Source organism: Melopsittacus undulatus, chromosome 2 (genome assembly GCF_012275295.1).
Source record: "Melopsittacus undulatus isolate bMelUnd1 chromosome 2, bMelUnd1.mat.Z, whole genome shotgun sequence".
NCBI classification, from domain to species: domain Eukaryota; kingdom Metazoa; phylum Chordata; class Aves; order Psittaciformes; family Psittaculidae; genus Melopsittacus; species Melopsittacus undulatus.
The window spans coordinates 60497251-60520304 of NC_047528.1; the positions used below are offsets into that span (position 1 = coordinate 60497251).

At 38.4% G+C, this 23054-nt stretch overlaps 1 protein-coding gene across 4 annotated transcripts in view; it reads left to right on the forward strand.

The window, feature by feature from the left end:
* The window catches only part of TFDP1 (transcription factor Dp-1), a 44146-nt gene extending 21296 nt beyond the window's left edge, over window positions 1–22850 (forward strand). For 2 of the 4 annotated variants that reach the window (XM_034059957.1, XM_034059958.1), the window contains exons 4-12: window positions 3973–4079; window positions 8260–8381; window positions 9672–9837; window positions 10023–10169; window positions 14002–14070; window positions 15327–15478; window positions 16609–16775; window positions 17378–17459; window positions 21503–22756. In XM_034059957.1, the coding sequence (XP_033915848.1) occupies window positions 3973–4079; window positions 8260–8381; window positions 9672–9837; window positions 10023–10169; window positions 14002–14070; window positions 15327–15478; window positions 16609–16775; window positions 17378–17459; window positions 21503–21650 (1160 nt within the window). In that variant the 3' untranslated portion in view covers window positions 21651–22756. Of the gene's footprint in view, window positions 1–3972; window positions 4080–8259; window positions 8382–9671; window positions 9838–10022; window positions 10170–14001; window positions 14071–15326; window positions 15479–16608; window positions 16776–17377; window positions 17460–21502 lie in introns of all 4 variants that reach the window. The other 2 variants (XM_034059956.1, XM_034059960.1) reach the window with 2 other exon arrangements.
* Window positions 22851–23054: the final 204 nt, after the last annotated feature.

The following is a 23054-nucleotide window of genomic DNA, read 5'->3' on the forward strand; positions in this document are numbered from 1 at the left end:
GCAGTAACCAACAGCTATTTACTTCACACTGTATGAAGAGAGCACTTAGATGGAACAGGTTATAGATAGATAAATAACAGATTTTGTTAAAAGGTGCTGCTCCTTCTGCTGTGCAAGTGTTACTCTGCATTACTCCTTGGTCCTGTCTGTATCATTATCTTCTGTTTGGAAGCATTCTGGAACTTCATCTTGATGGAGCTCTGTTTCCCCATAGGTTTAATGATGCTTGTAAGTTACTAAGAATAATTTTCCAAACTGGTGATGTTTGGGAGACTGAGAATTTAAGTAGAAGTTATATCCTTTTGTATAAATTTATGTTGTTCTTTATTTGGCCTTTCCCCATGTTTTTGAGGTCTTCAGAATGGGGGGTAGGAGGGGTGGAAGAATTGCCAGAGCTAGCAATATTAGTTATGTTTTTGTTTTGAAAAGGAAGAAAAGTCAAAAAAGAGCCAGCAAAGCCGTTTGCAAACTTGTGGTTTTAATTTCTGCACGCTGTTGCACTCACCATATGCTGGCCACAGAGTACAGGGATATTCAGATTGCAGTGTTTGCTGTTAGAGTAATTAACAAATAATTAGTAAAATTTCTTTGAGAACCTGAGCTGTCAGTCACTTGCAAAGTAAAGTTAATAAAATAAGACAAACAGCAAAGCCACACTCACAAAAGCACTCTGAAACCAGAGCATTGTGAGCCTTTGATGGAAGTGCAGGTGCATATGAGAAAAAGGGTTGCACATGAGGTAAATGAGAAAAGAGTAGGATGCACTTCGGCAGAGGCAAATTGAAAACACCCCTTAGAAAAATAAAACAATAAAAAAACCCCAACACACCACAGGTCTTCCACCCCTACATACCAAAATAAAAACCCCAAAACTAAACCCAGACCCCCAAAACCCACCACCAGATACGCTCAATTTTGTCTTTTCTCTCCCCCCAGCCCCATTGTTAAGCAGTTATGCTCTTCCCTATTTAGAATGATACCTTTCATAGCTTGACTTTGACTTGTTAAATGTAGTTCAAAGAAGCGTGTGTGCCCTTCATGCGGATTCAGCGTAGCTGTTTGTATTCACAGGGTGAAATGAATAAGAAGGTTGGAAGCCATCTGATCTAACCTTATAATCAGACATGGCCAGCTTCAAAGCACAAAGTCTTCAGTAGTTGAATTTTTCTGTATATCTCCAGGCAACCCCCCAGACAACCTGTCACTGTGCTTTACAGTTTTCATTGTGACTTTTATTTCCTCATATCTGGTTGGAATTTGCTGGGCAACAACTTGTGACTGTACTCTCTTTCCCTTTTGTCATGTGCTCTGTCAGTCTCTAGAACTCTTTCACTTAACAGAAGGCAGTGATTAGATTCCCACAAATAACACCCCAGTCTTTTTCTGCACATTGAACCCTGATGGTTGCTGTTGCGTGGAGTCACAAGTGCAAAATTTTGCATTTGTCTTTTTTTACGTCATAAAAGATTTTAAGAAGCAACGTGATAGCATAAGGAATTGCTTTATTATAGAAGAACGAAGTCTCTGGGTGCATCTGAAGTGTCAAGAGGTGGTCAGGATGATTATGGGGAGTCTCAGGGCGACAGTGTTCTATATGAAGTTGTCCTACTGAAGTGTTGCTAGAAGTTGTTGTCTTAGGAAAAACCTGATGACGTGAATGTTTATAAATCACCTTGTCCAGAGAATTATCTTACCTGTGAGTCCCTAAAGAGCCTAGCAATGGTACTTCTGTGCTGCTAACTCAGTATATGTATAATTCATATAGTATCAGTAGGATAGACACATTTCATACACCAGTTTCTGAAGGGCTCAGGTAACTGCAGATGAGTAAGTCAAACTTTAGTTAGGCACATTGGTTGAGCACATAACAGAGGAGTAAAATGTATGGACAAACATGATAATGGGCAGGCGTTAACAGGGCTTTTCTAGAGGGCGAGGAAAAGGGAAGTTGTGAAGTTAATGTCTTTTCAAAGTCATGCTTTGAAAGAGTCAACAACCATGTGGATAAGGGTTATCTTATCAGTGCCATGTCCTTGGATTTCTTAAAGATACCGAAAAGCCTTTGGCTATCAAGCTCCTTAATCAGCTTGTTAAAGAAACTAAGGTGTCAGAATGGGACAGTCCTCCCCTGGATTAATGATTGGTGGAAACCAAACTAGATAGGGTAAGTGTCCCAAGAGGATCTCTTAGCACTGTAGAAGATCTTGAAGTCGTGGCAGGATATGTTATTCAAATGTTGCATCAGGGTTTGGTGGGAAACAAGCACATTGAATTTTGAGAATTGTTTGGAAAAGAACAGGCAATAAAATAGAAAACGTGCTATGGAGTTTTCTGCTATAACAAAGGAATGCCATATGCTACAACAGCAGATGGCATTCCTTTGTCATGAACTATGTGTCCGTCCCTGTCCTCAGCAAAAATAAATCTCAAAGTTTAGGAGAACTAGAAAATGTATGGGCAACAAGAACCATCAGAGGTAAGGAGAGTTGATCAAATGGTGTGTTTTAACACTGGAAAGCACTTACAACTCTGATTTTTTTACTGGAAATAAAATCTTCAGATTGTTTTGATGTTTTTAAAGCAGTGAGAGGCCATTAAAAAAAGACATCCAGGACCTCCAGGAAGCTGAGAAGATACACAAGCACTAATAGCCAGCGTAGTTTATATTGCTTTGCTGTGTTCTGCAAAGAAGAGCACACAGAAAGCAGGCTGTGCTAGTGATGGGTGTACTTGAAGGGACAGGAAAGAATAACAGACTTGTATTACAGAACTAGATAGCTGCTGACTTTCTGAAAGAACACTGGAAAGTTGGTTAATAATGGAAGAACACAGGCTGCTGCATGCAGGTTTGGGGGACTGAGAACAGGTTCTTGTGTGAAGCTATTGGTTTTATGTAGTGTAGTAATAGCAGGTAAGAAGTACAAGCCTTTTCGAGAGCAAGTGCTTAAGCAAGATTGGTGTTGACTCAAGTCTCTGTGGACTGCCTGAATGCGTAAGAGGGATGGTAGGCATGAAGGTAGGCATTAGGGCCCCTCCTGATGAAATAGTTGTAAAAACGCTTGCTTACCGCTTCTTTATTGTATAACATGGAAAAGGAAGCAGAATGGGAGTTGTGCCAAACCCTTCTGGCCTCATTGGCCCCTTTAAAAGTGATCTGAGGGAAAGAACTGCTGACGTCTGCCCTTAGCAACCACAAGACAGATGTCTCCAGTATTTTAAGACTTGTTTGTCCCATTATTCTTTTTCTGCAGTTGGTCTTTGTTGCTTCTTTTATTTTATTTTAAACTGGCTTGGAGCATCAAATTGCGGGATACCTGGGATGGTATTTGGTAGCTGAATTTTTGTTTTACATGGCTTACCTGTTGATGCTTATTGTGGATAGCTTATGAACAGAGAGAGAGCAGCTTTCCCTGCAGGGTTAGTCTACTGTGTTGTATGTATTTTGCTTGAAGACTTCTGTTCTGCAATTCCTTCCTTCAGCTTGGAGGGGATACTTAGGGGAAAACTGTGAATACTCTCTTGGAAAGGTGTGTGGTAGCCAGATTTTATTTCTTGGAGCCCAGCATGTCTCAGACGGACATGTCCTACCCTGGGACATTGGGCATGTTTTTCAGGTGATGTGGGAAACGATTCCAATTGCTACAAAGAACGGGGGTAGAAGAGGAGATGATTATGCTGTTGGATGGCCATTGCCTCTACTACTGTGCTTTGAGAGAAAAACTGGGTTACAAGAAATTCAAACATGTTTGTACTAGGCTGCTGACTTAAAACTTACATAGGAGAAAGTTTGCAAGAACGTACTATGAATCTTGATTTCTTCTTTTGGTTCAAATGTGTGAATGTTACTTTTATATTGACTCTCTATGCAGTTTAGAGCTAGCTTCTATTAAGATGCATTGGTAGTATAGATGGAACTGGAGTTACTAAAATAATACAATGTGGCTGACCTGAAGCTATCTACTTGTATTTTAGGGGTTGTTTCCCTATTGGCTGTTCATCCTTCTACAGTAAATACGCTTGGAAAACAGCTCCTGCCAAAAACATTCGGACAGTCTAATGTCAACATTGCACAACAAGTGGTAAGGAGACACTGGAGTTTTCGTATTGCTTATACTATTGCTTACACGTACTGTAGATCTGACCTGTAGGTTAGTTGGTACCACTTGTCATCGGTAGACAGTCTAAGCTTGTTTCTGATTTCAGTAAACTTATGTTAAAACAAATGTACTTTTGCATAAAGAAATGCAGAGATGACTTTCAAAGCAACGTGCAGATACCTGAATATGCAGGTGGCTTTATCTTTTGCAAGTCTTGGCCACTTAAAATCAGTGGCTCACTTAGACTCTGCTTGGGAATCTGACATAGGGAAATGTAAAATGAAGTCCAACAGCACATGCTTATTGAGCTTGAAGTTCGTTGGAATGAAACTGAAAACAGAGCTGTTTTTCTTAGTGCATAATTTAGATACTCTTTTGCTTAAATACTTAATCTGATCTTTGAGTGAGGAACATGAAATTAAGAGGTTTTGAAGAACTAGTAAAGCAATAAGTAATACAAAGATTATGAGAAGTAAATTATAGTGATGAAAATTTAGTTATATGAAAAGAGTTGATCTCGGTTCATGTTCTGGAAGGCAACTATATCATGTAAACATCTGAAATGGAATTTCTTATGTTGGGGGTCCTTCTTGATAGGAAAGCAGTTTCTTATCTGCCTTTCCCAGCTCTAAGCTCTAAGGAGTGTTCTATAATTGAGGCTGCATGAATCTATAAACTCTACCTCTTCAGCTGTACAGATGTAGTGCAAATCATTCACTGTGCTGTATTTCCAGCTCTGGTGGTGAATAAACTACTTGCAGCAGCCATTTGGAAGTGTAGCTAAAAGAGTTTAACTGAATGGAATTGTTCCTTCAGTTGGAGGTCTGTTACCAGTAAATTTCCAAATGAGGAAATTCAGAGTAGGTAGATGTTCTTTTAATTTAAAATCAGTAACTAGCAGTAGGAAAATAATATTTTAACTAGATATCATAGGCCATAATGGCACAGAGGGGGCCCCTGCTGGGCATTGCTGTGAGACTGTGTACACACTTGAGTTTAATGTTATAAATGAAATCTTCTTTCGAGTAACTGAGGAAATATTTTCTTAAAGTACCAAAATAAGGGGATAACAATGAAATTACAAACCATCTGATGCTTTTTTGAACTTTAAACAATCAGAAAAATAATTTTTACAACAGTGTTGATATACCTATAAAATAAATTCTTGTGTCTTCCATCACAAGTTTAAATTGACAAATCCTCATCTGTATTATATTATTCTGTGGTATTATCTATGATTAATTTTACATGGTGTTGTTATTAAAAAAAGATGTGATTCTAAAATGACAACTACTTTTAATGGTGGTTTTGTTAGTATGATTAGTGTGGGAAATTTACATTTGGCAATCATATTTTTCAGCACTTCCTTACTCAAAACATACTAGCATTAAATTTTTTGTGAAAGGAGGGGCCCGTATTGGCATATTTGCATTGGCTGTTATCAGTTCAAAATTAGATGCTTAGTTGTATGTCATTAAAGAAGAGATGGAGGTTTTCCTTGTGTATATATAGAGAGAAATTTGGGGTAACTTTCTACTGACTTTACAGTTCTTAAGGGGATAACCAGAATTATAAAAAAAAAAAAAGTGCCTTTAGAACCCTGAAAACAAAGGGGAGTTGAATTTTCTGTCAGTGTTCAAAACGTTCTTGGGAAGCAGAACTGAGGAGTTGGCTTGTGATCCTGCTCAACTTTCTAGCCTTTCAGTGGTAAACGCACATTTTTAGTACTTAAGTACTTAATTTTCTGAAACTGTGTTCTTTGTTCAGGTAGTCTTTCATAAGACTGTCCCATGTAAGTTTTTCTGTTAACAGCTAAGTGGAGTGTATGAGCTGTCCTGCTGCTTTGCCTGTTGTCCTGAACTTGTTTATTATTGAGGAGCTAAACTGTAATCTTGTTCCCTTTTGAAATCAGGAAACTGAAGAGAAACGAACGCCTTTCTTTTTCTACACCCCAACCTATCCCCTGTTCTCTAAAACCATCCTCTCTAATTCTGTCTAGAAGCTTTAATTTTAGGGTGTTCACAGTGACTCTTTTTGTTGATGCTCTTTTCATTGAAAGTCATAGTTGCTTATGAACTTGAGAATAAAAGTAGAGGCATCAACCTTTCTATTAAGGAGCCAATAATACTAGGTAATTCCTTAAAAGATTGTGAAACTCCAGACTGTAGGGTCTTCCTTAATAGCCATACGTTAAAGATTACAATTCTGGCTGGTTTGCAGACTTTTGAGAGTTAGAGTGTGGGGCAGGTTTTGAATGTATTAAACAGAGTTAACTTTTCCACAAAAGAAATGAGCCTGTGAACTTGTACCTGCTTCCTACTTTATTCCTTTTTTCCTGCTTCTGCTTCCTGCTTTTTCCTTTGAACACTTCAAGACACTATAGAGTGTGGTACATGCACAGGATTTGCTGTTACCAAATGGTTTATTTTCTTCTTTCCACTGGCTCTCATGTTACTGCAGTTGTACAAATTTTAGATATGGCACCAAGGTGATGGTGGAGCTGCTTGTGGAATTACGAAGCTAGGGAATAGAGTGAGACCCTCTGATTTTTGCTCCTGCAAGCGAGATGTTAATCATCTCTTCTAGTCCTCTGTAACTACATTCTAGGGAATAAAAAATGGCTAACAGCTTTCCTCTGTTCTCTGTATTGTCTGTTACTTGAATAGCACACGGGTGGTTTTCACAGTCTTTCTTAGACATGTGGTGAACCAGACCAGCCAGCAGCAGAACTGGCAGGATTTTTTTTCACGGGGAGAAAGTGAGCTGGTTCATGTGTCTCCTGTGCCTGCTTGGCATCCCCCAACCTCATTCTGTTTCACACAATCAGAAGTTTCAGTTATGAATAGTAGTAGAGGAGATTAGATGACTTTCCATAAGAATAAGAAACAATTTTAAAAGCTACAGGAAAGAGGAGAAAGACCTGAGATTTTTCCAGCTGTCAGAAGAAGGTGTAATGAACTTGTATGTTAACTGCTCAGGTGGCATTATATAAAGAAACAGTAGTATAGGAAAAAATCACAGGCAGCTGAAGTCTGATGCATCTAATGGTCACTAGATAGCTTTTTGCATTCTGTATTTAAAGTTTATTCAAATTTGGTTTATTTTGACATTAATGCATAAAATATTTCATTTTATTTTTTTCGGGTTTTCTATTTTATTCTTTGAGGCTAAGGTACTGAAGTTAGTCTGAGAAAGAAATTTTTGTTGGTGAGGCAGAATGTGGCTTCAGAGCATACCAAACTTGTGAGTGTAGGTTCATTTGATGTTTGTTTCATATATTGCCAGGGATGAAACATATGTTTCCACTGGAAGGCAAACATATGCCCCAAAAGTTGTCATCTCTTTCTAGAGAGTAGAAATCTGTACGGCAGCATTTTGTTTTCCTAAAAACGTATTTTCTAGAGTGCTACATTTATAACATTTTAGGGATAGAAAACATCATCTGCAAAAGTGGAAGCTCTCCTTCAGTGAGTTTCAGTTAAGGAGAACATGGCTTCATGTGCAAATGTATGTATTAATTTGTGATCAGAATAGCACATCTTCAGGACTAAGACCGTGATCAGCTGAGTGTGTTCTCATAACATGTTCAGGATGGAATTGTTCTGCCCAAATTGGTCTCATTCACTGCAGTGATAGAGAAAGTTGGCCCTTATTCTTCCTCACCTCATAACATTTTGGTTCTGACTCTGTGGTGATAGAGACTTGACTGCAGGAGAGAAATTGGCCTTTCTGGCAGCATCTCTGCATTTTCTTTCTGCTTTTACTGATTTTCAGATCCTACTTCCTGTATTTACTGCAACTTCTTATATACAGTCTGGTAGGATTTGGGGTTTCTCTCCCTACTTTTATCCCTTTTTCTGTTGGGGAGAGGACTTCTGTGTGTTGTTCTTGTCAAAGTTAGTGTTGAATAATGTTAAGAAATCCAGGAAGCATGAAAAAATCATGTAAGGATAATACATAAATACTCACTACGTAGGGAGTGCACTAACTATATAATCTGTAGTCTGAAGGGTTTTGTAGTAATGTGTATAAAATCAATGCATCCAGTAGAAGTAGGCAGAAGAATAGTAGTGTTTGCATCGTGCATCATTTGAGTCATACAGCATATGCATATCTTGGAATACTTCTGATAATTTTCCAAATTATTTTATCTTTACTGTAGGTTATTGGTACACCTCAGAGACCTTCAGCGCCAAATACTATCCTGGTAGGAAGTCCACATACGCCTAACACACATTTTGTATCACAGAACCAGACTGGCGATTCTTCACCGTGGTCTGCTGGGTGAGCAAAATAAAAGTTACAAAGGATTAATACATTATTTGGAACTTTTGTTCTAAAGGTCAACTGTGGCAGTGTATGTACTTATCAGGCTAGCAGTGTGAGAGACATGGTGTGTTCACCTTTCCATCCAGAGCACTTCAACATTAAGTATATTGTATTAAGTGAGGAATAGTTGCACAAGAATGAATACTTCCTCATTTGTCACAAAAGGAACATTTCTGTAAAGACTGATAGATATTCTCACATTACTTACGTTTGGAGGATTCTGCTCCTAAAAGAACACATGAATTCATCTGGCTTAAGCTTTTAACTTGACACTGCTGTTCTGCTGGTTTATTAAAAAAAATACAGCGCCTTTCAGGTTGAACAAGTGTATTGTGAAGTATCATGTGAAATAAGAATGTGGTTGCGGAAAAAGTATTAGATAAAATGAATGTATTCTTCTGGTGTTTTTTCTCATGCAAGCTTGTTTTGAAGGGTCTCTTGTGAAATGTAGGGGTTATTTTTAGGACTAAATTTATCATCAGTGTCTTGTTACACATAAATAGATTCCTACTTTGGAAGTGAGATGTAGAAAATTAAGAGAGGTTCCATTGCTGATACTAATTTTGTTGATACTTACACTTTTCTTAAGTTACAAGGAACTTTTTGTTGATACTTACACTTCCCCTCAGGTTCAAGGAACTTTTTATTTAAAAGATATGCAGAAAATTTTTATAGTTACTATATTTTGTGACTTAAGTTTTCATAGCAACTTCATATACTGCGTAACTTCAGATCTGTATTTTGGTAATCATGAAATGTTTAGTGAGTTGAGCGAATATCAGACTTCATCTGTTCAGTCGGTATGAGACCAACCAGATGCTCAAATCAAGTCTGGTTTTTTTTTGTGGTCAACTTAGATGGGCTATTTAAAGTTATTTCCTGTAATTCACCTTCCATATTTTAGCATCTATCCCTCTATTTCTTCTTTTTCTTGATTGGAAGATTAAAAGGGTTTTTTTATTGACTTCTTCAAGGGATATCCCTGTTGTTAAATTATCTGCTACTGGAGCTAGCAGAGTTAACAAAAGAAGGAATTTGTACTGTGGTTCAGCATCAAGACACTAGAATTGTTAATTATTGTAAATTGTAGGGGAAAACATTATAGGAAAAAATGTTGGGAAGGGGTAAAAGCAGAACAAAAGGGAAAGCTTGGTTTTATGCAGCAGTATGCCTGTGTTTGAAAAAGAGACATTAAGTATTCCAAAGTTAAAATAATCTTAAAATATGTATTATGCATATATTTAGGAAGCGGAACAAAAAAGGAGAGAAGAATGGCAAGGGTTTACGTCATTTCTCTATGAAGGTTTGTGAGAAGGTACAAAGAAAAGGAACTACCTCATACAATGAGGTGGCAGACGAGTTGGTTGCAGAATTCAGTACCACTGATAATCACATTTCACCAAATGAATCAGTAAGTATATGGGAGGTCAGTTACATGTGAACTGAATGGGGAAGAGAAATTCCTTGTGAGACTTCTCTGTCTTTTCCTACTGCTAAACAGTTCAGACATTACCCAAGTTTACCCATTTACTGTGATGTATTTATTTTCAAATATTTTTGCCACAAGTATGTTTGATTAATGAACTGTGTCTATAGCAGGCTTATGACCAGAAGAATATTAGACGACGTGTCTATGATGCCTTAAATGTCCTTATGGCCATGAACATAATTTCTAAGGAGAAGAAGGAAATCAAATGGATTGGTCTACCTACTAACTCGGCTCAGGAATGTCAGAATTTAGAGGTATATTTATTAGGAAGTTCACAGTGGCTTTGTGTCTGAGTAAATGTTTGCATCCTTAATTTGTTCTGATACAACAGAACGTGTTCTTGCTATCTCCTGAAATAACAAGGTACAATAGTATGATCCCTTTTGGCTCTCTTATTTGTATTTACAGAATGCACATTTAAACTTCCAGATTCTTTTAATGTTTTTAGATGGTTTATGGTGGGGTTTTCTTTTTATTCTTCTATGTCAGAAATAGAGCTCTGTCACAGCTTTTAGAGTATATGTGAAGTGAATGGAGGTTAATCAAACTGAAAGATTAATGTGTGTTTTCAACATTGCAGCAGTGGCTCTAAAGAGTTATGAAAATTGTTTTCTCCAGAGGCCAGACAAATAATGCATCTGTGATGATAGATGTTGCATGTAGTTCACCATATATATGCATTGCTGCTCCTATATTGCTGCAGGACTTGAGTACTTATGACATGTAACAGCCCTCAGTTAATTTTTCTTAGTTTTTACTTTGTGCAAGGCTTGCTTTTACTATTGAGTCATCTTTGGCAGTGAGTATCAGGTGCATTAGAATCTTCTTAGACCCTGGTCTAATAATTCAAATTTTTGGCTCCTAGGGTGTACTGAGTTGAATGTTTTTCTAGATGCTGTAATTTAAGATCTCTATTGAATGTCTCTTTATTTCTAAAATATGCATGGATGGGATTATGTTTTGTAACATTACCAAAAAATAATGGTGTCATCACTCAGTGCTACAAGACACTTTCATGAGTGCTTTATGATGAGCTCTCTTACTATGCCAGATGACTCATTGTCATGCTGATACCATTTACAGATAGGAACAGCCTCATGCTTGCAGGCCCTTGTCCTCATGGGGGACTTCAACGATCCTGATATCTGTTGGAGGGATAGTATGGCCCGGCACATCCAATCCAGGAGGTTCCTCAGTTGTGTGGAAGACAACTTCCTTCTGCAAGTAATAGAGGAGCCAACAGGGAGAGGTGCCAGAGATTGGTTGGAAATGTGACACTCCAGGACAGCCTTGTTTGTAGTGATCATGAGATGATCAAGTTCAAGATCCTCAGGACAGTGAGAAGAGCGTGCAGCAAGCTCACTGCTCTGGACTTCAAGAGAGCAGACTTCAGGAACATGCTTAGTAAGGTTCCATGGGAGATAGCCCTAGAGGGCAGGGGGCCCTAAGACTGTTGGATGATATTCAAGGATCACCTGCTACAGGCTCAGGAGTGTTGCATCCCAACTAGAAGGAAGTGCAGCAGGAGGGCCGGGAGACCTCCTTGGATGGATCAGGAGCTGCTGAGGAAACTTCAGGGGGAAAAAGAGGCTTATAAAAGGTGAAAGCAAGGACAGGTGGCCTGGGAAGAATACAGGGATGTTGTCCGGGAAGCTAGGGACCAGGTTAGGACAGCTAAGACCCAGTTAGAATTAAACTTGGCTAGGGATGTTAAAGATAACAGGAAAGGAATCTGTAGGTACATTGTGAGTATAAGACAGAATAGGGACAACATGGATCCCTTCCGGAAGCTATCAGGAGAACTGGCTACCCTGGATTTGGAGAAGGCTGAAGTTCTTAGTGACTTTTTTGCCTCAGTCTTCACTGGCAAATGCTCTGACCACACCACCCAAGTCTTGGAAGGCAGATGCAGGGACTATGAGAATGAAGACCTTAGGCCCACTGTAGGAGAGGATCTGGTTCAGAATCGTCTTAACCTGAACGTGCAAAAGTCCATGGGACCTGATGAAATCCATCCGTGGGTCGTGAAGGAGCTGGCAAATGAAGTTGCAAAGCCACTGTTCATCATATTTGAAACATCATGGCAGTCAGGTGAAGTTTCCAATGACTGGAAAAAGGGAAATATAACCACCATTTTCAAGAAGGGGAAGATGGATGACCCAAGGAACTACAGACCAGTCAGTGTCATCTCTGTGCCTGGCAAAATCTGGGAGCAGATTCTCCTGGAAGGCATGCTAGGGCACATGAAAAAGAGCAAGGTGCTTGGTGACAGCCAGCATGGCTTTATTAGGGGAAAATTCTTCCTGACCAATTTGGTGGCCTTCTATGACAGGGCTACAGAAGTGATGAACAGGGGTGGAGCAGTTGGCATGATCTACCTGGACTTGTGCAAAGCATTCGACACTGTCCCACACAACATCCTTGTCTCTAAATTGGAGTGTCATCAATTTGATAGGTGGACCACTCAGTGGATAAAGAACTGGCTGGATGGTCGCACTCAAAGAGTTGTGGTCAACGGTTCAATGTCAAGCTGGAGACCAGTAACGAGTGGTATCTCTCAGGGATCAGTGTTGGGACCGGTCTTGTTTAATATCTTTGTCGCTGACATGGACAATGGAATTGAGTGTGCCCTCAGCAAGTTTGCCGATGACACCAAGCTGTGTGGTTTGGTTGATAGGCTGGAGGGAAGGAATGCCATTCAGAGGGACCTTGACACGCTTGTGAGGTGGGCTGATGCCAACCTTATGAAGTTTAACCATGCCAAGTGCAAGGTCCTACACCTGGGCAGGAGCAATCCCAGGCACAGCTACAGGTTGGGCAAAAAGGAAATTCATGGTAGTCCTGCGGAGAAGGACGTGGGGGTGTTGGTCAATGAGAAAATGAACATGAGCCAGCTTCAGTGTGCGCTCACAGCCCAGAAAGCCAACCGTATCCTGGGCTGCATCAAAAGGAGCATGACCAGCAGGTCAAAGGAGGTGATCCTGCCCCTCTACTCTGCTCTCATGAGACCTCACTTGGAGTATTGTGTGCAGTTCTGGTGCCCTCAACATAAAAAGGACATGGAACTGTTGGAACAAGTCCAGAGGAGGGCCACGAGGATGATCAGGAGACTGGAGCACCTCTTGTATGAAGACAGGCTGAGAAAGTTGGGGCTGTTGAGGCTGGAGAAGGCTGTGTGGAGACCTCATAGCAGCCTTCCAGTATCTGAAGGGGGACTATAAGGATGGTGGGGAGGGACTATTCATTAGGGACTGTAGTGACAGGACAAGGGATAACTGGTTCAAGCTTAAACGGGAAGTTTAGATTGGATATAAGGAGGAAGTTCTTTACTGTGAGGGTGGTGAGGCACTGGAATGGGTTGCCCAGGGAAGTTGTGAATGCTCCATCCCTGGCGGTGTTCAAGGTTGAACAGAGCCTTGGGTGACATGGTTTAGTGTGAGGTGTCCCTGCCCATGGCAGGGGGGTTGGAGCTAGATGATCTTAAGGTCCTTTCCAACCCTAACTATTCTGTGATTCTATGCTGTCACGTTGGTATTCATTCTCTTATTCTGATCCATGGTAATCTGAGTAACAGTCTTAAATTAAGTCCTTGTTGGAATCTGCTGGTGAGCTTCCTACACTGAGAAAGCTGTTTATTTCCTACCATTTTGTCTCCTATCTTTTATGGTATTACTTGGTGTATGTTTAATACTGTGAAGACTTAACTGTGAGCTCCATAGAAGCATCATTTCTTTTAAGCATCTTTTATAGATCTTCTCCAGTATCAGTTGACTGCATGAAGAGGCTCTGTGCCTCCTTAAATCTGGGTATTTTTCTGAGGCGTAACTTCTGTTTGCAAAGGTGCTTTTTGTCTTTTCCAGATATATTTTACTTTATTCCCCAGTGTTCCAATTCTGCTCTTTGTTACAGTAGTACTGATGTGAGTCTCGATAGTTAGATCTCTAAATTATCTGTAGAACATTAATGATTGACATCATATACCCTACCTCCAGTTCTCTGGCATTGAGATGATTTTAAGAGGAAAAAATGTTGTTATAAAATGCTACTTAAAACCAATAAACCAAGCAAACCTTTTTCTGTCCTAAGGTGGAGAAACAGAGAAGACTTGAACGAATAAAGCAAAAACAATCTCAGCTACAAGAACTCATTCTACAGGTACAGTCAAGGTACTCTTGTCTATAGGGCAAGGTAACTTATCTATATTTCTGTTGTTTTATCCTAGTGAGGGATGGGAAATTTATACAAGGTGAATTTCTGGATAAGGCATATAAGTTTTAAGTTTGCAGTGTAGTTTAGCTGGGACTGTGCTGTTGCCTGTTGCTGTTGGGAAGCCAGCAGCTTTCCATGAGTTACGATAAATTATGTTGCAGTTTAAAGTATGTTCAAACAGGTTTTATGCTGGCAGGAGCAGTAATTCATACTCTGCTCTCTGAATTTTCCAGTTCAGTTCCTGTATCCAGAATGTTTTTCTGTGCTAGAGTGCATAGGTAAAATTAGATGACTGTAGAGGCCATGTCTCATAATTCTCTGCGTCTTATCTTTCTGGGACATGACTGTTTGTGCTGTGTAAGTAGCTTCACCACTGTAAAACAGTTGCTGAGCTCCTTCCCCCCCAGTACACTGTGTGGTAAGAATGAGAATCTCAAGGAGAGTATGCAGACAGAAAGTACAGACAGCTGTGGGACAGCAATCACAACAGCTGTCTGATTTTTATCAAACCTTTGTGGTGGTTTTGGATTTTGTTTTTAATTTGTGTTTAATTTGATTCCATGACTAGAAAAATACTTTTTCTTAGTTTGGTGTGTTAGTAAAAGATTTATACTTGAGTTTCAATGATAAACTTGAGTTTTTAGTTCCTACAATTGCCAGTCTTTAAAATATGAACATTCCATTCTGAAAAGCAGTTTTGTTAAGATCTGAGAGTAAAGTCAGTAACCTTAACTGATTTGGAAATATAACATCAGATATTCCAGTTTCAAATGTTAACTGGCTTTTAGCATATAATTTCAGGAAAAAGACAGTATTAATCATTTGACTGTTCTTGTGGAGTGCAGTAGCTAACAGGGAATGGTGAACAGCGAAGTAGGATGTTATATGAAAATTCTTTCTCCTAGTCACTGTTCCTTCTTCATTCTGTCAACGATCTGTCCAAGAAACTGTCCTGATGTAGTTATTAGAATATGCAATTTTATTTTCAGTGAAATTTTATTGTGTTGCTTTTTTCAATACTCTCATTTGTCTCTCTTCCCGTATCTTAACATGCAGGAATATGGTGATCATTCTGTCATTTTCTGCATTTACTTGCTGCAGCTATTTTCTGTAGCTTGTTGGTATTCTTTATCTGAAGGATTTTGTTAACAGGATCTTAAAGGTTTAATTCATACTTTTTGTATCACTATTGCTTTTTCTAGCAAATTGCCTTCAAGAACCTTGTTCAGCGAAACCGTCAAGCAGAACAACAGGCAAATCGACCACCACCTTCCAATTCTGTCATCCATTTGCCATTTATCATTGTGAACACCAGCAAGAAGACAGTGATTGACTGCAGTATTTCAAATGACAAGTGAGTTAACAAAGTTTTCTCTCAGGCTTTTGGTATTATGATTTTTATGTCCATACTAAAGCATTCATCTAGATTTGTTAAAGATGAAATACAAATAAATTTACTTGTGCCTTTTGTAGATTGAGAACATGCAATTTCAGACAGTTTTATAAAGCTTTTTAATAAATAGAATAATTGCATTCATAGAATAATTAGGGTTGGAAAGGACCTTAAGATCATCAACTTCCAACCCCCTGCCATGGGCCAGGAAGCCTCACACTAGACCATGTTGCCTGAGGTTCTGTGCAACGTGGCCTTGAGCACTGCCAGGGATGGAGCATTCACAGCTTCCTGGGCAACCCATTCCAGTGCCTCACCACCCTCACAGTAAAGAACTTCCTTATATGCAACCAGAACTTTGCTTGATTTAAGTTTGAACCCATTACGCCTTGTCCTGTCGCTACAATCCCTGATTTAGAGTCCCTCTCTGGCATCCTTGTAGGCCCCCTTCAGATACTGGAAGACTGCTGTGAGGTCTCCATGCAGCCTTCTCCAGGCTGAACAGCCCCAACTTTCTCAGCCTGTCTTCATATTGAATAATTTTTTTTAAGGCATACTATGGATAAATGTTAGAAGCAAAACAAGGCAGCTGTGCTAAAGTTTTATATCATACATATACCAAGGAGTGTTTTCCACTGACTTCAACAAAGGAAAATGCAGCTAGCAGAATTGAAAATGGATTTTGCTTCCAGAACTGCTGTTCTCTACTTTTGGTTCAAAAAGCTAGCTTTTTCATTTGCTAAATAAAATCTGAATGTAGCTGTGTATTCTTGCGTTATTAGCTTCCTAGAAAACCATAAAAACAGGGGAAAAAAACCAACTCACATTTCCTATTCTTTAAAGAAAAAAATATTAGGCATGCAAAATGTTTAATTAAAACTCTGTATCTCTTAAACCTGTAAAGATTTCTATAGTGTATATAATGATGGTTTTAGTTGCTTGCTACCAAATACATGTATCTTGAAAAATTTGATTGCTTAATGTGATGTATTGCTAACACTGTGTGTTGAGCTTTTGAAATGCTGCAATTCCTGAACCTAGAAAGTTACTTAAAGTCATTGAAGTTAATAGAGATATTTTTTTCTCTCCAGATTTGAGTATCTATTTAATTTTGACAATACTTTTGAAATTCATGATGATATAGAAGTACTAAAACGAATGGGAATGGCTTGTGGGCTAGAATCTGGAAGCTGTTCAGCAGAGGACCTAAAAATTGCAAGGAGTTTGGTTCCTAAAGCTCTGGAACCATATGTGACAGGTCAGTTACTCCAAGAAGAGTTGTTTTGTTAATATGAGACTCAAAAAGCAATGTGAAAATATCTGAGATCAGTTAGTTTAAGTTCCACTGGTTTGTTATAAAGATTTCTAACAAATTCTCAAATAAATACACTTTTTAACATACCGTAGGGAAAAGATAACAGAGATTCATAGAGAATGGGCTGTTGCTTTTCACAGAACCATATTTTGCTTTATACCACACAAGTAGATCTTTGCATTGTGCAATTCATTTAAGATAACATTTAGAGTTGATGCACCTACAAAGGCAAAGGGTAGTAAGTGTGAACATGGTCATGGCTTCATTTTTTATTACTTCATTGTTTTCATTTTATAAGCAATACTGGTGACTTCTGACTTGCTCACTTCAAAATTAAATGTTGGGGTTTTTTTAATGTACTTTGAAATTTTTGCTGTTGCACTAGCTCCTTATTTTTTAATTATGCTGGTTTGGATATAGTATGTCAGTATGTTCTGTTGGTTTGGTTGCAAGTCTCCTTTCTGGACTTTAAAAGGATTAAGCATTTACCTGAATTACATGAGTGTTTTGAAGTATTCTTGAAATACGTATTGTTTGTTTTACAGAAATGGCTCAGGGATCAATCAGCAGTGTATATGTCACATCTTCATCAGGTTCTGCATCAAATGGCACAAGATTTTCAGCCAGGTGGGATGAAATTATCAATTAATTTTTAAAATCTGCGATCATCAAGTAAACTTAAGTAGGGGTTAAATATTTGATGAAAATAGTTTTGTTTTGATTAAATGTGATATTGGTATGTGTTTTAAGTTTATTCTCGGGCATCACTTTTGCTTGAGTAGTAGTAGTTCTTACTAGTGTCATTAAAGAAACCTTTTCCTGTATAGTGGAAAAGAAAATGATTAGGCTGGTGTTAATCTTGAATGTATTATTTTTGTTTAGTTTTGAATTTGTGATAAGAAAATAGATACTTCCCTAAAGATACAATCTGGGCAAGGTTCTCCTTTAATCATTAGTGTCTAATTTAAAAAAGGGTTCTTGGGCTTTGGGTTTTAAACATTTTCAGAGATTGGTAGAGTGGTAAACTGCAACTTGGGTTTAGCTTTTTGTGGACGCATGTAATTTCTGAACTTAAATTTTATTTTTCTCTTGCTATGTAAGACACTTTTCCTTAGGTAGTCACTACTGGATAAATTCTTGGTGTTGCATTGTATCAGCAAGTTGTCCTTGTTTATAAGCAAGTTCTACTAACTTGTTAAATGTCATGTTTTTTCTTTAATGTATCCAACTGAGCATACCCTCTGTGTGTTTGAAACTCTTTTCTCATCTGTCAACTGCATGTGCTGGTAAAACATCATTCTCAGTATTTCTTACAAGCTGTCTTTAGGTACTGGAAGGCTGCTATAAGGTCTCCCTGGAGCTTTCTCTTCTCTAGGCTAAACAAGCCCAGCTTTCTTAGCCTGTGTCCATAGAAAAGGTGTTCCAAGCCTCTGATCACCTTCATGTCCCTTTTCTAGACCTGCTCTACCAAGACAATATGTGTCTTGTGTTGGGGGCCTCAGAGCTGAATGCAGTACTCACAAGAATGGAGTAGAGGAGGAGAATCACCTCCCTGAACCTGCTGGCCATGCTCCTTTTGATGCAGCACAGGATACAGTTGTCTTTCTGGGCTGGAGGGGCGTGTTGGCAGGTCATGTCTGGTTTTTCATCCACCAGTATCTCCCAGGTCCTTCTCTACAGGGCTGCTTTCAACCCATTTATCCCACAGTCAGTACTGATACTGGGGATTATCCTGACCTAGGTGTAGGACCTTGCACTTGGCTTTGTTGAATTTCATGAGGTTCATGTGGGCCCACTCCTTCTTCCCTCAAGCTTATCAGCAGCACCACTCTGCTTTGTGTCATCTGCAGACTTGCTGAGGGTGTGCTCAGTACCACTGTTAGTCATTAATGAAGATACTAAATACAGTTGGTGCTGGTATGGACTCCTGAGGGACACGACTCATTATTGGTTTTCATTTAGACATGGAGCTGTTGACTGTAACTCTTTGGCCATTGTGCCAATTTCTTATCCATCAAACAGTCCATCTGTCAAACTTTATTTCTCCAGTTGAGAGGTGAGAATGTTCTGAGGGACTGTAATCAAAGGCCTTCCAGAAGCCCAGGTAGATTACTTATTCCCTTGTTCATTGATGCATTTACTCTATCGTAGAAGGCATGTTTTGGCCCTCCTATAATCCTGTAATCACCTCCCTGTCTTTCATATGTATGTTGTCATAACTTCCAGAAGGACCGGTTCCATGATTTTAGTGGACACTGAGGTGAGCCTAAGAAAGGAGAGAGCAAGTTCTAGATTACTTCATCTCTTTCCACGGCAATGAATGGTTTATGTCAGAATCACTGGCAGGCTCTGCCTTGTAAATTATTTGGGAAATTGCTATACCATCAAAATTCTTAAGGAAGAAGTCCTAATTTTTTGGCCATTTAATCCATTTGTGTTTAGAGGCAAAAATCCTGTATTGATGGCATTTCTTTAGACAAGGAATTCAGCTTTGTTCTTGTTTTCTAAAGATAATCTGGCAGCATTTCCTCTCCCATTTGCCTTCTGTCAGAGTTGGAAGGAGGTCTTTCTAAAGATACAGTATCTGGGTTACTTTAAAGAGGATACTACAGTTACATTTCTGAAAGTATTTTTCTATTCAAACACCTTTTTGTAGATAACGGGTTTACTTGAATGCAGAGAAAAAAAATAAAAAAAAGAAATCACTTGAAACAGTTAAGCTCAGGGATGTGCAAGACAAGCAATGGTGAGGAGTGTGGTTCATGCTGCAGCCCATTTCTGCAGCCCAGAAGTGTGAGGAATTTGTCCTGTTTTGTGTTAGGGAACTGAAGCTGAGTGAGGATATTGCCAAAATATGTTTAGAGAAACAGAACTTACACAGTACATGAAATCTCCTGTTCTTACTGAGGTTCGTTCTGTGTTAATGTACATGGAGTCAGTGAAAAAGAGCCCATGTATTTTTAAGACTTTGAAATCTGAATAGGCCACTACTATCTAAGAGACTAGTAGGAAAAACGGAGGCTGACTGTGGTTCATGATCTTGGTGAGAAGCACGAGAACTCCTTCTACCTCTGTTTCTTAGGAGGCTGGAAAAGGGGAGTGACAAATGATGTCTAATTATAGTACATGTATAAATATTCATAGCAGTAGGAAACTACAAGATATGTAGCTTTTCTGGTACCAAAAACTGTCAAAGAAAGGCTGCAGAAGACTGAAGATGTTGCTGCCAGTGCCCTCATTCCAGTTTCTTTGTCTTGCTAAGAAGCTCAGATCATGAAATCCAGTTCCATGTTTATCTGGAAGAGGGGAGACAGGTTTTGGGTTTGTACTTTCCCAAGTTCCCAGGAATGCAAGCATATTTTTTGTTGTTGTTTTTGATGCTGCTTCTGCAGATAATTCTGGAGAATATAAGTTACCTGACCACAGCTAAACAGATACCTATCTTCCTTCTGAGTAAGTGTGCAGAGCAGCAGAAACTCTTGAAAGTGTCTCACTGGACATATGTTTTCCTTGTGAGCTTCTGGGGCAGTTTTACTCTGTGTGGTTACAGACTGTTGAACTAGGTCCTTGCAATGGCGTGCATGGTAGATTATGTGCGTAAGCTGGACTGAAAAATGACTAGCAAACATATTCTTGAAAGCAGCTTAAAAATGATGAATGTCTTCCAAGTTGGAGATACTATTTCTGTGGAATTTAGAAAAACATTTTGTCAAGAATTTGTGGCCATGTTTGATTAAAAAAAATGGCAAAATAGCAAATAATACCTGAGACAGGAACGTTTTGGCTCTTAAAATAAAATAACTCTGGATACTCATATAGGTTAGATACTCATCAGTTAACTCATCTAGAAACAAGATATTTCAGACCGTATTTACAATGCATGTGTATATTTTGGTAGGAAAAGATCCCTTTCAAGTAAGAAAATAGGTACTTTCCAAATCTACTGGCTGATCCAGGAGATAAATTTTCAGTGTAGGTGAATTTTCAGTGTACACAGATGTCTACAAGAGGGAAAAATACAAGATGTCAAAGAAGTAGGTTTTTTTTTTTTTTTTCGCTTGGGGAGAGTGTTGGTTTTGTGGAATTTTTTGAGTTCTGAGGTTGGGTGCAATTTTTTGTTGTTGCTATACACTGTTGTTTTTTCTAAACTAGGAAAGTATGAGAAGAAAACCATTTCAAATTAAAAATACATCACATGTAGCAATGGTAGTTTGCCATGTAATAACAAAGTATTAAGGAGCAGCTATTAATACCCAATTTTCCAAGCCTTTTGAGTCAAGATCAGTGCTTAAAGATAGGATTCACTTGTGATGCAAGTGTCCAATGCTACTTAAAAACAGTAAAAGGCTTAGATAGTTCTGTAGCTTTAACACTAAATGTACTTTAGAAGTTACTTGGAAAACATACTTCTAAGGCACCTGTGAAATGATTTAATCTTTAGATTAAACCTAAAGGAAGAAACATGATAGGAACCTCTTCAAAATTACTTAAACTGTTTCTGCTTTTGAGAAATAACTTAGTCATGTTCAATGCAGTTTATAAAATAGCAGTGGCAGATTCATTAAAGGACTAGATGCATGATTATATTTAAGAGCACAGTAAACTGGGAAAAGTCATTAAGTAATACCAATTGGCCTATGTTGATTTTTTGGGTTTTTTTTTCCCTTCAGTGACTTTTCCAATGGTGGAGACGGGATGTTGGCTACAAGTTCCAACGGATCTCAGTACAGTGGCTCCAGAGTTGAAACACCAGTTTCTTATGTTGGGGATGACGATGACGACGACGACGATTTTAATGAAAATGATGATGACGACTGATGCCCTTTGCTTGTAGACTATTTTTTGTTAAAATTCAGCAAGCTTCAGGAATAAATTGTTCTAGGGAGAAGTGTCTCAAATAACTTTGCCCCATCCCTCAAGGAGAATATTGGTAAGCAGTTCTAAGTTTAGAAATTGCACCTCTGATAAGCAAACAAGGATTGTTTTATGTAGGATATTTTTAAATGTGGTGTGGACGTGTGTTTTTGATACCAGTGTGTTAATGCAGAGCCTTTATTTACTCTTGTTTTAGGGGGTTTTGGTTTGTTGGTTGTTTCTTGTTTGTTTTGGGTTTGCTTTTCTTTTTTTTTACTTGAAGGAAAACGGATTTTGCCCCAAATGTTCTTGCGAAGTTTGCTAAAGAAAATGTAGACACATCATTGAGAAATAAAATGCTATCCTTCTGTGGAAAATGAATACACTGAATGGCAATTTATTTGGAGTGTATTTTGATGATGCCACTTTTGGAGGAATAGTGAGCTAATGTAGTAGTGTTTTTTGTTAATCACGCAGTGTCCAAAGAACCAAACAAGAAAGATACGTCCTACTTTTTTACATGTTAAATTCCAGAAATGTTGTTGTGAACTTATTTTCCCTTAAATTATATCTAACATGATGATTCCATCAAGTTTATATGCTTTTCACTGTATGTTGGGACATATGAGTAACAAAAGTTTTTGGCAAATGTTTACTGCCAGTTGGTGCAGCTATATAAAACGTCTTGAAGGTTTGGAATGATTTATTGCTTATGGTAAAATTTGCCTGATTTCTTACAGGCAGACTTTGGAAACTTTTTATTATATAGTTGTTTACATACTTATAAGTCTATCATATAAAGACATGTACTGAAACAAATGTTTGTATTTGTTTCATAAGCATCTTCCTGTAATCTATTATAAAGTTGAAATTAAATATAGAGAATGTTTTAAGTTTTTTAACTCAAAATTTGTCAATCATTTTTAATACTTCATTTTTATAAACGGAATTTCAGGGCAGGTGGTAGTCTTTTTGAATTTATTCACAAACAATTAACTGCACAAATACTGTCAGCTGCCTCTTCTAAGACAGTAGTCTTTTTATTGAAACACGAATAAACTTTTCTGTAATATTTTATGGAATATAAAGAGACTATAATTGTTTGACTTGTTTAACCTTGGCACTGTTAGTTTTTATTAATAAAACGCGCATGGGCATTTTTAACAAGCTCTGTGGTTTTTCTAATTTTAGGGTTATTTTAGAGCATTTCCCTTCTTCTTGTCACAAGACCTAGAACTAACTGTCTCAGGGTACTGCATCTACACTACAGAGGTCCCAGATTTTTTGCTTTGATGTAGGTATTTGTCTTTACAGCTCTTGGTAACTTACCATATCTTTCCCTGTATACTTTGTTTTTTCACATCTCCT